Source organism: Zalophus californianus, chromosome 2 (genome assembly GCF_009762305.2).
Source record: "Zalophus californianus isolate mZalCal1 chromosome 2, mZalCal1.pri.v2, whole genome shotgun sequence".
In the NCBI taxonomy this organism is placed as follows: Eukaryota; Metazoa; Chordata; class Mammalia; order Carnivora; family Otariidae; genus Zalophus; species Zalophus californianus.
In genome coordinates, this window is record NC_045596.1 from 123,783,661 (window position 1) to 123,799,818 (window position 16,158).

General features: G+C 39.2%; 1 protein-coding gene across 4 annotated transcripts in view; it reads right to left on the minus strand.

Annotated features, from left to right (window-relative positions):
- Positions 1-16,158, minus strand: part of NR3C2 (nuclear receptor subfamily 3 group C member 2) — a 332,631-nt gene that overhangs the window by 71,215 nt on the left and 245,258 nt on the right. For all 4 annotated transcript variants that reach the window (XM_027599952.2, XM_027599953.2, XM_027599951.2 and 1 more), the window contains exons 5-6: positions 4,867-5,217; positions 3,438-3,582 (exon numbers count right to left, since the gene is read on the minus strand). In XM_027599952.2, coding sequence (XP_027455753.2) covers positions 3,438-3,582; positions 4,867-5,217 — 496 coding nt within the window. The remainder of the gene's footprint in view (positions 1-3,437; positions 3,583-4,866; positions 5,218-16,158) is intronic.

A 16,158-nucleotide genomic window follows, 5' to 3' on the forward strand; every position in this document is an offset into this window, starting at 1 on the left:
AATCCAATTAAAAATGATCAAAGGACTTGAACACACATTTCTCCAAAGAAGATCTACAAATGGCCAATAAGCTCACGAACAGAGGCCCAACATCATTAGCCATTAGGAAAATGCAAGCCAAAACCACAATGAGAAAGGACTTCCCGACTCCTAAGAGATAAGTCATAGAAAGACAAATGCTGTATGATATCACTCATATGTGGAATCTAAAAAAGGCTAACTTGCAAAAACGGAGTATAATAGCGGTTACTGGGAGGTGAAAGGAGGGGGACGGAGAGATGGTGTTTCAAGCGTACAAACTAGCAACTAGTAGACAAGTTGTGCAGACTTAATGTACAGTATAGTGAATGTATAAACTATTACAATCATCAACCTTGCTAATGGACTAGATCTTAACTATTACTCTTACCAAAAGAAAGGAATGACAATTACGGGACTTGACAGAAGTGCTAAGCATCTGCTACAATGGCGATCATATTACTATATATAAATGTCTCAAATCAACATACCTTAAATTTATATAATATTATATATCAAATATATTTGAAAACAAAACAAAAAAATCCCATCCCCAAACATTTTATACCTACTAGGAAAGCTATTAAAAAAAAAACCCTAGGGGGCGCCTGGGTGGCTGAGTTGGTTAAGCATCCAACTCTTGATTTCGGCTCAGGTCAAGATCTCAGGGTGCTGGGCTGGAGCCCAGTGTCCAGCTCTGTGCTCAGCGGGGAGTCCGCTTGAGAGTCTCCGTCTTCTTCTCCCTCTGCCCCTCCCCCATCTCTCTCCCTCCCTCTCTCTCAAATAAATAATCTTAAAAAAAAAAAAAAAGCCCAAAACAGAAAATAAGTATTAGCAAGGATGTGGTGAAATTGGAACTCTTGTAACTATTGTCACATTGCTGGTGGGAATATGTAAAATAGTACAATTGCTGTGGAAAACAGTGTGGTGGTTCCTCAAAAGTTTAATGTAGAATTGTAATATGCTCCTAGATATATACCAAAAAAGAAATGAAAGCAAGGACTCAAGCAGATACTAACATACAAATGTTTACAGCAACGTTATTTACAATAGCCAGAGGTGTAAACAACCCAAGTGTCTACTGACAGATGAATGAATAAACAAAATGTGGTCAATGCTCTTTACTTGGTAAAAATAAATAAGGTAGTTATATTTTATAAAGTTGCAGCAAACACTGAATCAGTGAATAATGAACTGTTCCTCCTAAGGGGAATACAGGGTTAGGTTCTTAAGATCCACTGGTCACTTTCATCAACTGATCTATACATAATTCTGTTTTATGTATATTTCTGTTTAAAGGCACCTTATTAATAAATATATAGCTGATTCATTAGCATTGGACTTACAGCTGACAGCACTATAACTCATGCCTGAAAGAAGCTCATCTAAGACCTATGTCTTTCTCCCTAAGGCACGTCAGACTTCCTGCTTTAGGAACACTAGATAGCACTTCAGCACTCTGCTTAGAGGTCATTTTAAACGGTGAAATCACCAACAAAAAGCACAAAAATGCAAAAAACGTGGTACTAAATAGACCATGAAAAGGCCACTTGTTCACAGTATGAAAGCTGAAACAAAAAGGCAGAGAGTCTCAGCTGAAATGTACACATTGGGTAACGCAAATTTATTGCTGCTCTGGGCACATCTGGGAAAGACTGTGGAAGTGTTGTGAGTCTTGACTCTGAGGTTACAAATAAATGTAGCCAGAAGGTCATTTCACAAACACAGAATCTGCAAACAATGAGGATCAATTCTATGTACATACACTGGAATATCATTCAGCCATAAAATGAAATTCTGATACATGGTACAATAAGGACGAGCCTTGAAAACCTTATGCTTCAGTGAAATAAGCCAGACACGGAAGGATAAGTATTGTATGACTCTACTTATATGAATTACCTAGAAGAGGCAAAATGGACTAGAAGTTATCAGGTGTTTGGGGGAGGGGAGACTGTGGAGTTCTTGTTTAAGGGCTTCAAAGTTTTTGTCTGGGACAATGAAGAAGTCCTGGAGACGGAGTGGGGGGGGATGGTTGCACAGCAATGTGAATGTAATTAATGCCACTGAACTATACACTTACAAATGGCTCAAATGGAAAATTTTTATGTTATATGTATTTTATGGGGAAAAGTTAATATATGTCCTCAAGAAGACTGAATGGATCATTTAAATCTGTTAAAATCAAATGGAAACATGCTGGATGGCATGGAATAGAGATTCTTGTTAACCCACACTTTTAAAACAAGGAACATGTTTTCCTTTTGGTTTATAGACCATACTTGAAAACAGGCTTACTATTTAATAGTATCAGCTGACTAATGAGGAAAACAAGTAAATGAAAATGCGCATGTCAGTTGTTTGGCCTCACTTCACGCTTTTGGTGAAAAATTATGCAGCAGAATTATTCTTTCTGACTAATTGCCAAAAGAAGGGTCACCCTGAGAACCAACAACTGATGTTCCTAATTTATACTGGAATAAAATGGTCTTTGTGACCTACCATATTGGGGTGAACTGGACTTCGTAGCGAAACTGCTATGGTACCATTTAGGTATCTTGGCACTATGTGTCCACTTCTCATCTTTTGCATTGCTTTTTCTTTCCTTTATCACTGATCTATTTCTTATCTGCTTCCTTCCTTACTGAAAACCCCTATTTTTATACCTCGAGAGAGCTATCTGTTAGAATATGGCTGTGGTTACTGTCATAATTCAAAAGTTCCTTTTTTATATTAGGTGTTTCTTGACCCAACGATGACAAAGAAGCACTGCTGGAAATGAACATACATGACATGTGCTAATGTGGAATGCAAAAAGTGTAAACTTAATGTAGGAAGGAATTCATGGCCAAAGAAATCTCTCTTACAATTCTTTTGATCTTTTAAAATGTATCATAAAACTAAGATATTTCACTACCACATTTTGGCTTTTTTTATGATTGCAAAGAAGGGTAATTTTGAGTGTCATGAAACACTGAGCAGCTGTATACTGTTAACCATAGAACCACTACATGAATGCGTGCAAAAACTGGCACTTCATACATTCACATTTCCTAGAAATTAGATAGTCTTCTCAACTGGAGCAGATACCAAAAGAGACTGTTTTCTATTAATGGTGGCTTTGTACCAGTCAAGTTTCTAGAGCCAACTGGATCATCTTTCTTTTGGGACAATTCCCACATACTATTATATGAGAACTATATACACTGATTTATATATACTCAGACATGTGCATGGTAATTCTGCAAAAAGTAATTTTTAAATTCTTAAATGATAGGATTTTTTCCTCTTAAAAATGCTAGCTAGTGTCAGTGGATTCTTTCACAAATATACATATGATTTATGTTTAGAAATCATAAAAAAAGCATAACAAATAACTCTGCAGTTTATTTTATGAAGGCTAATTAATAGGTACTTACTCATTAAAGACTAGGTCTGGCGCAAAATAGAGAAATTGGCTGTTTGTATGTTTGTACGATCTCCAGCTCAAGGCAAATGATGATAGACACATCCAAGAATACTGGATTAGGGTAATTTGGTCCTCAAGAGGCAAGTTTCTAAATCCTGAAGAACAGAACAATTAATCACAGAAATACACTTAGCATTTAAGTACATTCCAGGAAGAAGCTTCTTAAGGCAACCCCAAACAGTCACCTGTCTCTAACAGACTCAAATTAGTTCAACAGTCATTTCAGGAGCACCCACCATGGCCCTGTTCAACATTTCATTCTAAGTTCACCCCAAATTTTCAATGAGGGTGAACTGCCAGGACAAATAAAACCAGGGAGTTCAGGCAGTTTCACTGTGGATAACGGTCTAAAACCGTTGGTTAGACTGAAAGAATTTATATTAACCTGTAAAACTTGCTTCATTCTACTCCCAGTAACATTAAAATAAGGAATATTTTAGTAATTAACTGTCAACTCCTGCATATCTGCTATCATGGTGGAAGATTTTAATTTTCATGAATTTGGGATGGTTGAAAAAATATCATTCCTTGTTTCCTTTCTTCTGGGGGTAATACCGGACTCCAACAAAGTTGTGAAGTAGAATGAGCATCCTTGGTACCTGTCCTGCCCTCTCCCCCAGGCTTCCCATCTGGGCCTAAGTTAACCCTTCTTTTATCCCTCTTCTCATCCCCCTGTATTCCCAGGGGCATCATGGTATTCTTCTATTTGTAGAGCTTCACCTGAGGAAGCTCCTCTTCAAAGAAAGAACTATCGGAGCTTTCCCCAATCTTTTCTTAGGGCCCTGGCTGACCACAGATAATCCAAGAAACTGCTTTGATTAATGAACTGGGAAAACGGGATAGCCAGTCTAAGTGATTCTTCTGTAGATTAATAGGGGCCTTCTTAATAAAATTCTAGAGCACAGAAAATGACTAGAGAAGGAATTTCAAGGACAATTTAAAGGGTGCTGGAGGTAAGATGATATTTTCAGAAAGAATAGTCTTTCAGGGTCTCATACAACTTACTTGACAGGTCTTAGTTTCCTTGTCTGTGCTTAGATTGGCCCTGGTTACAAGCTGCTGATAAAGGGCTCACCTTGTGCTCGCATAAACAGAATGTATTTTACCTTATAAATATTTTGGGTCTGAAATGTCCCCTTTCAATCATCAACACAAGGAATGTATATTAACAATAGAACCCGCAGCCCTAACATCTCAGGAGAAATGAGCACATGAACAGAGTTTCCTTACACACTCAATTAATTTGATATTGATGAAACAAATCTGGTATGAGGATTTAATGGGAAGCTAATTCCAACTGCACTGTTGGAGATGGGGAAATCTGTTGCCCTGACTTCTCTAGTTCAGGATGCAGACCGTGACAGGAGAAGCGGTCCTACCTGGAAGTACCTTTGCCCACTTCACGACTTGGATCATCTGTTTGCCTGCTAGGCGGTTTAGAGTCGAGAGTAGGTTTTCGGCTGTGTCTGGTTTTGAGTTGTCGTAGCCTGCATACACAATCTCAGGCTCGATGTTTTCAAGGATCATAACAGGGGAAGGTGTGAGTGCTCGTGAGATTGTGGAGAGCTGAGGAACCAGCGCTGTGTTGACTGAGGGCTCTTTGGCGGGAGCGATGTACGTCGTCCCTTCCTCGGGGCTCTGGGGAGGCGGGGGTGGGGGCGGGGGTTGCTGCTGCTGTGACTGTTCCTCGTGAATACCTTTTAACTTGCCCAACTTCTTTGACTTTCGAGCTGTAAAACATTATAAACAATAAGGGTAAATTTAGATTATGTTTGGGATACATTACATGAGGTAAGGTATAATTAAACACTGACTGAAACGGATTACTTTTCTTTGAAAGATGTCTTGCTATACTAACAGAAGCAGTCCCTTTTCAGTATTTTTCTAATACCAGGCACAGTCCTATTTCATATCAATTAACCAATTTAACAATTTTATGGGTAGGTACTATTAAGGTTCTTATTTTATAATGAGGAAACAGACCAGAGGGTTAAAAAATCTGTCTACAATCACAGAGCTAACACATGATTGAGCTGGGAGTTCAGAGGAAGGAAAAATTACTTCATATGCTAATAAGTTACATATGCCTCGGTTAAATCTTACAGAAGCCAGTAATTCCCACTATTATCCACCAACAAGTCGCCAACAAGTGCCAGAATGGGTCTTATTATTCTAGTGCTGTCTCTGCTTCCTCGAATTAGCTCTCCCTGGCCCCTTTACTAGTTCTTCTTGGTGCTTCTCTACCACTTACTCTTCCTGTTCTGGTCCATGTGCAATTGCTGGCTTATGCACAGTTATTTGTTGTAAACGCTGCTAGCCCTACACCCCCAGCTACACCGTGAACCGCTGAAACACAAAGATTGGGTGTCCCTCCTCGTTTAGAGCCCCTCTGGCACCTCGGTACATGCTATATCTGGAGACAGTGATTTGTAGATGTCCATTGAATTAATGGGAGAGCAATCAACCCCAAAGCAAGGCAACAAAAGGGAATAAATTAAATATCTAGATGATTTCAAACTAGAGAGCTAACTACTACATGTACAGGAATTAATGCTACCAAAAATCAGGTTTAAGTTACACCAATACACACATATAAAATCTTTAAAAATCTGCCTCACTCTGTATTTTTAATATAAACAATTCACATATCATATAATCTAGAACTAAAAAAATATAATAATACTACAATGCAATTCCACTTTAGATTTTTAGAAGAACATATTACGTACGAGTGACCTTAGGTTCTGATTTGCCCAGAACAGTCCTAGTTTATGCTGGTTTTTCCAGCATGATTACCAGTAGCGCTCTGTTTACTCTTAGAAGTGCCACATTTTGGACAATAAATATAATGTGGTAATTTTAATGAAAACCAAAGGGTCAGTATTACGTTTAATAACAACTGCTTTTCTTTCTCATTTCCTTTAAGGGCTCTTAAAATAGACAATGAGAAATGAAAGACTGGGGAGGTGGAAGGGAGACTGGAAGGCAGATGGGAAGGCTGAGCGGTGGACAGCAGGTGCATGGGGTGGATGGGGAGATGGACAGACAACTGGGAAGATGGATGGATGACTGAATGGATAAAAAGGAAATAAAGCTTAGAAATGCCAAACTGAACTTTGAGCTATGGTGATAACTTATTTGCAAATGCAAGGTTTCCAATTTTACTGAAGACTTTATTTCAAAATTCTTGAAGGACCAGCCACCTACTACTTAGTTCTAAGATGTATGGGATTTGTAGAATACAAATTTAATGTAGAGTAGAAATATGCCACACGAATTAACTTGATTTTAAAAAACAATCATTCATGATTACAATTGTGGCCATTAATATTTACAACATTCATCACAGAAACACTTACCAATTTAGATACAAGACAAGGCACTAGCCAACAACAGATCTCTTTGCCACACAAACATTAAATATTGCAACTGGGCTTAAAAGATGTAATTCCTATCTTTAAGGAGTTTAAAATTAGCAGAACAATTTTAAAACAGTCATTTCAAATCATTTCATTTCTTTATAGACTACCTCCTTAAATAAAAGGTTTGTGGCAGAAAAATCTGATTTTTCGGAATTGTTCCAACGAAAAGCAAATGTATCATATTCACATATGCTAACGGGAAGCTGCGAATGAGTCCTGCCCAAGAGTGCCGAGCTTACAGTGGGGAACTCAGATGCTTCTGAGGAATGGATGAGTGAGAGACCGCCAAGAAAAGAAATCAGCCAGGTGCCTCGCCAATAGCCTACAGTAATTACTTGGGGAATCAGATACCTGGAACTGCCTGTGTCACATGAACTTTTCTCTAAGCCTCAACTGATTCATCTGAAAAATGGAGATGATGAGGCTTCCCTCTCCTATCTTGTAGAGGGCTAACTGGGTAAGAAAAATAAAAACACACTGGAAATTATTACTAACATCTGAAATAATATTTCAATGGTACTTGCATTCTTTCCATAATTTTGAAAATATTTAAAATATTCCAGTTCATTAAAATGTCCTCATTCGTTGTAGAACTATATCTGATGATAACCATAATTTGATTGACTAGAAATAGCCAAGGGTTATATTTTCAACTCTTATTAAAAGTGATACTTGCTTGCAATTAATTATAAAACTCCTATTTGTTTTCGGCCTTAGGTCTATGATGCTGTGTTTATTCTCCTGGCTGATTTAAGGTCAATGCCATGAAATATCACGAAGAAGAGAGCTTAACACTTTCTCTAGCACTTATCCACAAGGCTATGTCCTATAGCCTGTAACCTAGTGAGCAGATTATCAACATTCTGTTTAGTATTTCAGGTACATTTAACTTGACCCTGTGATTTTGTGGATGTATTTGGGACACACTTGACATCGAGTAATAAATACTCTGCATTTATTTAAATAGCTCAGGGTAATATTTTCAATGTGCAGATTCTGCAGCCACATGTACTCATCCAATATCTTTTCTAAAAGCATGGGGAGTTACATAATTAATTACAGTTTTATTACTCAAAGTAGTCTTTCTAAAACACTTGAAAATTTTATGCTGCTTTTCTAATACATGCTGTATTCTAAAATGAAAGCTCCTAAAAGTTGGTAATAGTGTCTCATGTGTTCCTCTAACACCCTTTCCATGATGCTTATGGGTACTCAATAAATATTGAATTTATTTCAAATTCAAATTTTAATAAACTTGTATAAATTATTATACTCTAGTAATGGAGTTATGCTTTGCGGCTTCCCTTCTAATCCTTTTCTCTTTACCTAATTCACATCATTTTTGCACTTTAAGATTAGCACAAGCTTCAAGTCCAAGCGTATAATTAAGATGTTTGCTAATTACACAGGAACATCTTTTACCAAAGATCCTTAATAAGCCATGTTTCCATTATCCAAAGCATCAGTGAACAAAAATTTGGGGTCTTAACACTGCCTACTAACCACCTTACTAAATTAACATGGAGTTAATGGGCACTGGGCTTGGGAACGTATGCTCCCAGGTGGCCAGAGCCACACTTCATTTCTTAAGTGCCAGCAAAAGCTGTGGGTGGGTGTGTGCACGTGCATGGGTGTGTGTGTGTGTGTGTATGCATTAATGTGACTGCAAACATGTCCCAGTCCCACTTAAACCTAAAGGAGTTTCCCTTGTTCTACCTGGATGTTACAGTAACTAGTATGTGCTTACTGGCTGCCCTCAGCTGCCAAGTCCTTAATTACTAACAGCATCTTGGCAGCCACTATTTCCTGGCACTGCTGGGAGACAGAACTCTATAGATTCTCCATGAATTGCTCCCCCAGGAGCTGCGCAATGGGGAGGCCCTGCTTCCCATCATGACCAATATGCAGAAGCAAGCAGGGAGCATCTGGCTGGACCTTCTAAAAAGTGTGAAAAATTCCCAGTGAGCTCTCACGATTTCACAAAGGCCGTAAACGTAGCATGGCAAGACTTCCCCTTTGGTTTACTCTCTCTTCTGAGGCTGATAGGACCTGTAAGATACCTTTTTGACAAACTATTGGTTGGGTAGAATGATGGCTGGCTAGGAATTCTATCATTCTTGCATCTCATAGTAAAATAAGGGGGTACACTAGGTTCTCATAGTACTTTCGTCGTGATCTTTATCAAGTATGTTCAGTTAAAGATATTTTAGTCCTAGAAATGGGTAATTAGGACAGCTTTTCTTCTTCTTCTGGAGTAGAATAAAGCCTGGTATGGGATTTTTTTCAATCACAGTGTTTCACTGGAAAAATTTAAAGTGAGAATTCTGTCATTTTATTTAATTTTATTTAATTTTAAGATTTTATTTGACAGAGAGAGACAGCGAGAGAGGGAACACAAGCAGGGGGAGTGGGAGAGGGAGAAGCAGGCTTCCCGCAGAGCAGGGAGCCCGATGCAGGGGCTCGATCCCAGGACCTTGGGATCATGACCTGAGCCGAAGGCAGATGCTTAACCGACTAAGCCACCCAGGCGCCCCGAATTCTGTCATTTTGGAGATGCTCCATGCCATGTCTTGAAATTAGGTCTCAGCAGTAAATATACTGAGAGGATACACTCAGGTTATATGTAAACATGTGTTTTCTGTTCACAGGCCAAATATAATTTCTGGATTGAACCCACAGGACAGTAACAGTACCCACCCCATCAACCCTCTTTTAACAGACCATTTCTCCTGCCACCCTTGCCCTGCTCATGTTTTCCTCTCCTTCTCATCCTCTTTATTTGCATAACTGCTTTTTGCCTTTCCCAGAAATGGCATACTCAGAGAGCTGGGGGCGGGGGGCAACCAAGTATTTCTGTGTCGTAAAACCAAAGGAAGGAATGTCATCTTTCTACAAGTTTAATTGGTTTCACAGCAAAACCTCTCCCATTGGTACTAACAGGAAAAAGAGCATCTGTTGTTCACAAGACAATACACACCCCTGGAACTGGGGTAAGCATCCAGGGGCACCCTGCATTATGAATGAATGAGTAGATTCCCAACTGATAATAAAAAAGTGGCATTTCAATTGTTTGTAAATAGTCCTTGAGTGGTTAAAGAACTTGAAAACAGGGTGTTTTAAAAAGTATCTCTAAACATTCTCACAGTAATGTACAGAATTTAATAAATTAACTGGCATTATTGATGTTAGTAACACAGAAAACATGCCAAGGCAAACTCAAACCCAACTTCTGACCACTTTAAAAGACATTCCACACACACACACACACACACACACACACACACACACACACACACACACACAACGGTAACTGTATGAGGTGATGGATATAGTAGCTTGTGGTAATCATTACACAGGTTTATTTATATCACAGTACCACACAGTACACGTTAAATATATGTAATCTTTTATTTGTTAATCATAACTTCAATAAACCTGGGGAAAAAGATGTTCCAAATTAGTGGATATCCATATATTATATTTTAATGTGTGTACAAATATCCGTAGATATCTTCACATCTATAATAAATATAATTTTGTTGCTATTGGAGAACATGTTTCTTTACTACTTAGCCAATAACCAGTATCTACCCACTGTGTAGAAGGTGTCTTGGTTCTGGGAGCAGTGCAATGTTGAATAACAGTACTGGAGTCTGGACAAGAGATGAGAATCTTGGGGAAGGAAGTTGGATCGATACATAAGAAAGTAATTAGGTTTGTAAAGCAGGCTAGGGTAAGTGTGGGGTCAGAGGTACTGACAAGATACTTGGGAGAGTCAGACGATGGGAGGGAGAAGTTGTTTTATCTTTCTATGGGAGGTCACGTTTTCCCGTATTCCTCTGCGTTAATTCCCACCATGCTCTGGTTTGCTTCTGGTGTGATTCAGGTTACACTGAAGACCCACGTGGGCCAGGCCCCCTTCCTGGGTCAGGATCCACCCAAAGTTAAGCCCCACCGACTCCTCTAAGAGGAGAGTCCCTCACACCAGAAGCCAAATCTCATCAGAGAGACTCAAGGGAATCTGAGGCAGCCAGAATAGAGGATCTACTAATTTTGCAGAGATAGTAACAAGGTTCTGGAAGATAACCCCCAATGACATATTCTGCTACTTTCCCTGCTGGAGACAGGAGGTCAGAAGGTGCAACGCAAGCCTCTGCCTACAAGGTACTTCTGGGGCTAGACAGATGATCAGTATGATTGTTTTCATGGCATTTATATTTTCTGTAGGTATATATTTTAGTATATGTGCTGCTGAAGCGAGCACTTTTCTGTAGGTATATAGATACTACTTTTTCCTCTTACATTTAGCAACATCTTTTATCCCCTCCCTTTTTTTCTTTTAATGCCAGTCAGACTCGAGAACGTGCGTACAAGGAGGCTATGTGTGGAGAGGGTTCCATCTTGGGCCAGAGTTCTGAAGGTGACGCAGCAGGTCTTCCAGGTTTGGCCAGGCTGGGACTCCCTTAAACTAACTGTATTAGTGGGGAAATCGTGATAGTAAAGAGCTGCCACTCACTGAGAATCTGTTTTGTTAAGTGCTAGGACGGCATCTTGTAAAATATCTCACTGAATCCTCAGAAGTGCCTTGTGAGGCTGGTACTGCTGTCATCACCATCACACAGACGGTACGGTGGTTTGCACAGGGTCACAAGGCACTGACGGGGCTGTGGCAGAGGGGGTAGGCGCTGAGCTGTGGTAATGACAATGGAAAAACAGAAGAGAGAAGCCCCATTACATGTGCAGGTGACATCAAATCAAGAGGTCAAAGGGGGGTGAAAAAGGGACTGGCCCTCCAATGGCATCTACAAGTTCAGCAAGGTTACCATTAGGTCGCCTCTACTGAAGAGATTAGTTTTTTCAGTAGGAGGCATATTACGACCTGTACCATACACAGGTAGTCTGTCTCCTCATTCCCTGGGCAGAACGGTCAACTTTGGGGTACTTGGGGGCTGCTGCTGCTGTAGCAGATGTCCCAGGCTTTATGCTTTTGCTCAGGTGAGGGCACCTTCATTCTGATGTAAGGAGGTACCAAAAGATGCAGAATTCAAACCGGTCTGTATAAAAAATAGTATTCACTGGGGAGGAAGAACTCACTACCTCTGATAAAAAATAAAGGTCCTAAGCTCCATTGCGACTGAGTGAGATCTTTAAAATCAGATGAACATTCCTGAAAGAAATACATGTTATTTATCTGCTTTGTAGATTTCACATTCTTTAGGAATAACTACGCTATGCTCAAGATCGACAGATCTGTGGACGTAAAACAAAACACAAACAAATTAGCAAAAGGGAAAAAAAAGGAGAGGAAAAACTTCCATCTAGCTTTATAATATACTTAAAATAAGAAAAACAGGACCATGATAGCTGTGGCTGCCAAGCAAAAGGCCCCTCCCTCAGTCAAAAAGTTAATTCTTTAACAGCTGCAAGAGTTGCCTTCTTGGCCTATGTTTGAGCACAGAATTTATTACATGAAGCATGATCTCATTGGGTATGCAAGGTAAATAGTCTCATTAAGAATGTTTTATGAAGAAACATTACTGCTCTAACAAGGTCAAAGGGTGAGCAAGGTATGAGAAAGAGGCAGAAGGCAGTGACCTGGAAACAGACTATAGTGCCCAGCTTAATTTACTGTGCCTTCCTGCACCCTCACATGATCCTCCATTGGCTCAGGCCAAAAAGAACTGGTCAGATGCTAGGACACATGCTGTGCAGAAAACCCACAAAAAGGGCCCCAGGCAATACCTCCTCAAACCAGAAAGCCAACTAAGTGGGATCTACCTTAAGTAGTATTACACACACACACACACACACACACACACACACACACACACACACACACGTTTACTTATTTATATTTATAAATATATAAAGAGTTTACCCAATAGGTATATTAGGTTATTTACCCTAGGTTAATGGCATTTTTCTTTACATTTTCAGCAAAAGATTCTACAAATAAGCTCTAAGAGAACATTGAAAATATGATGCTTTAACGTTTGTCTGCACATCACTTTTTAGGCATGTTTCAATTGTCCTGTTTCTCCCTCTTAGCATTTGCTCCTCCTTTACTGCAACGGCTTCTTCACCTCGGTCCCTTTCATTGTACCTAGCGACCTTACAACTCGCAAGTATTCGAGAGCTCTAATGCAATGAGGGAAGCTGCCAAAATTCAATTTCCGATTTTTTTTTAATGACTACTGTTTGTGTACCTAAGAAAGAAAAACTATGGGGTGGGATGGAAAAATACGCAGACTAGGAGGACAGTTTTGTCTCCAAGACCAGTTTTCTTTAAAATAGTTTAGCCTTAGCTCAATATTCTTTTTGTAAAAGAATTACTTAGAGCCACATCATTATAGTTTTAATTATTTTTAAGGACTATTACTTAACAGCACATTTTATATAAAGTCATCTCAATGTTAATCAAATTACAAGTAGTGCTTTACATCACTTACATAAAAAGTAAACTGACGAGGTTTTAGTTAAGACTACCAATGTTGAGATTATAACTGAACGATTAAAAATTATTAAAACTTCTTAGCAAGAAAAAGAATTGGCGACCTAGATAACCAAACACAGAATAATAATCCCATGAATTGATATAAACACATATTTTTCACAATTGGCATAACACAGAAAACATTCTGCATTTCTGAGTACTATCACTCTAGTATTTTAACATTTAAAAAAAGCAAGACAAAAAAGCCAAGCAGAATTTTTAAAAATCTTCATATTAGAAGCTAACACTAATAGAAAAAAAGGATAAGTGAACATGTTAATGAGTTAACAGGATGCCATCAAGTTGGGGGGGGGGGAATTAAACAGGCCTGAGGAAAGAGAAAACAAATGTCAATGTTTGTAGCTTTCATGCATTTTAAATAAATATTACTCTACATTTTATTCCACTGACATTATCAGAATAAGTCTAAATTAAGAATTAATAGTAGCCAATGATGCATGTACTTGAAAAAACATTATTTTTCTAGGCTGCGATCTCCAGGATACAGGCTGAATTGGTCTGGAAACTCCCAGATAAAGCTGAGCCAAACCAAATGGCCTTTTTTGAATAAGTGATTCTCTTGCATTTGCTTCTTGTGTTTTCATTCCAGCTTTCCTCTGCACACAGAGGTTAGTGCTAAAACATTTTGAGGCACTCTGATGATGTCTTGTGTTGGCAGGTCTCAGGTCACCGCTGAGGAGGAGCCTTCTTAGCTGCCTGGTGGTGAGCAGAGCCATGCCAGGGTGGGGGCGAACACACATGCCTGACCCCTCAGCTCTGTTTAGAAGACGAACAGCTATTTTGTTCATCTGGTATTCTGCCACAGTGTAAATTCCAGAGCTTTGGTGGCTCTCTCACAACCTAATTCAGCACAGCAGGCGGGACAAAAGCATCTTTAAAAGAATATGCTTTCCATTTAAGTTTCAGATTTAAAGTCATCTCAATTTTATATCATTTAGCTACATTTGAAAAAAAAAAAAGGCCCAAGAAAGAATTTAATAAAGTTTTTTTTTTTTTTTTCCCCTGGGGCTAAAAAGGTGGTGGACAAGACCCGTGGGCAGAAAGAACTCAAGAAAATTCTTTGAAGATTTTATTTATTTATTTGACAGAGAGAGACACAGCCAAAGAGGGAACACAAGCAGGGGGAGCGGGAGAGGGAGAAGCAGGCCTCCTGCAGAGCAGGGAGCCCGATGCGGGGCTCGATCCCAGGACCCTGGGATCATGACCTGAGCCGAAGGCAGACGCTTAAGGACTGAGCCACTCAGGCGCCCCAAGAAAATTCTTAATAAATATGATGCTAACCCATAAAAAGAAACTTTTAGGAGAAGTAAACATTAAATCCCTTTTTATATTCCGTGATTCCTTATAATCTATTTTTCCTTCACACAGGAGATTGAACCATAGATTTAGATGAAAACAAGCCAACCCTTCTCCATCAAAGCTAGAAAATGGACTGCCCTGAGGAGGTCTTTTGGAAACCCTTTAAGTAGTTCAGGAAGGGTAACTGGGCCATTCTGAAAGTTTTTCTTTCACGCTGTAATTCAGATTTATGTCACTGATAGTAATTTTTAAAGTAATGTCACACTTACAATAAGGAGATTAAACAAAAACAGTTATGGTTTCTTCTCACAAATTGCCTGCCATTTTCCCATCAGTATTCTGCTTATATTCCAAAGATAGGTTTCCCTTCATTTAAAACATAGTCTGCTAGCATGTTGTGATTTTTAACACCCCTCTATGGAAGAATGGATGGTGCCTTTGATGATAAACTGTACTGATGGCTTTGCAGGTGTTAGAACGAGGCTCTTCTACTGTCATGGGGTGGCACACGGCTGTCAATCCCAGAGCAGAGGTCTTGGCTAGGAGTCAGTTCTTCATTGCTGATTTGGGTTGGGGCCAATTTTGTGCTATGATTTTCACATGGACAATGTCGTTCCACATCACATACCATGTAAAACACCATTTTTAGTGCCCATAATAATTTTTAACTTCCATAATTGAATGGGGGATGATACAAGCCTATAACCTTCCCATTAGAGAATTTGTAATCTTTCATGGTAATTTCTCTGAGCCCAGAGTTAGGATTTGAAATTCTTTTTTAGATTCAACTATTCTACCTTTACAGATATGATCATAGAGAATAAAGATCATGAGACATGCCCAACATAATGATATACTCTATATTCATTTGTTTCAGTTCTGTATTCTAATGCTTAGAACTTATGGAAGCACACAGAGGTTAAATAAGTGCTTACTGAACAAAGAGGAAAAAGTGCAAATAAACGAATGAATACTTTGCTGACATTCTATAACCAGTTGCATTTCTTAATGTGATGACTACAGTCACCATTCTCTAATAAAGTGCTGAGGGAAACAGAGAGTATGTTTTGTTAGTTTTCACCCCAAACCCCAATGAGCTAGGCCAGTCTATCCAGAAAACAGCTCCAAGCCTCAACCCAGCCTTCGTATGATCACAAAGGCAGGTCAGGTGTCCTCCAAGAAGCAGCGAGCCAACTATTATAGTAGAGGGCAGGCAGCCCTGCAACTTCTAACCTTGAGAGAGTCCAATGAGAGATGAAAAAGGGAAAAGCCAAAAATTATTTTTTTTTAACTCTTTGACCTCAAAGAAGAACCTATTCTATCTAGAGATAGAATCCAGGAAAGAGGTACTCTACATCCCTATTCTTAGGGCCCAATTAGTATCACTGAGTTAGACACAGCAGCATGGGTTCCTTTTTGTGGGTGCAATGATGGGA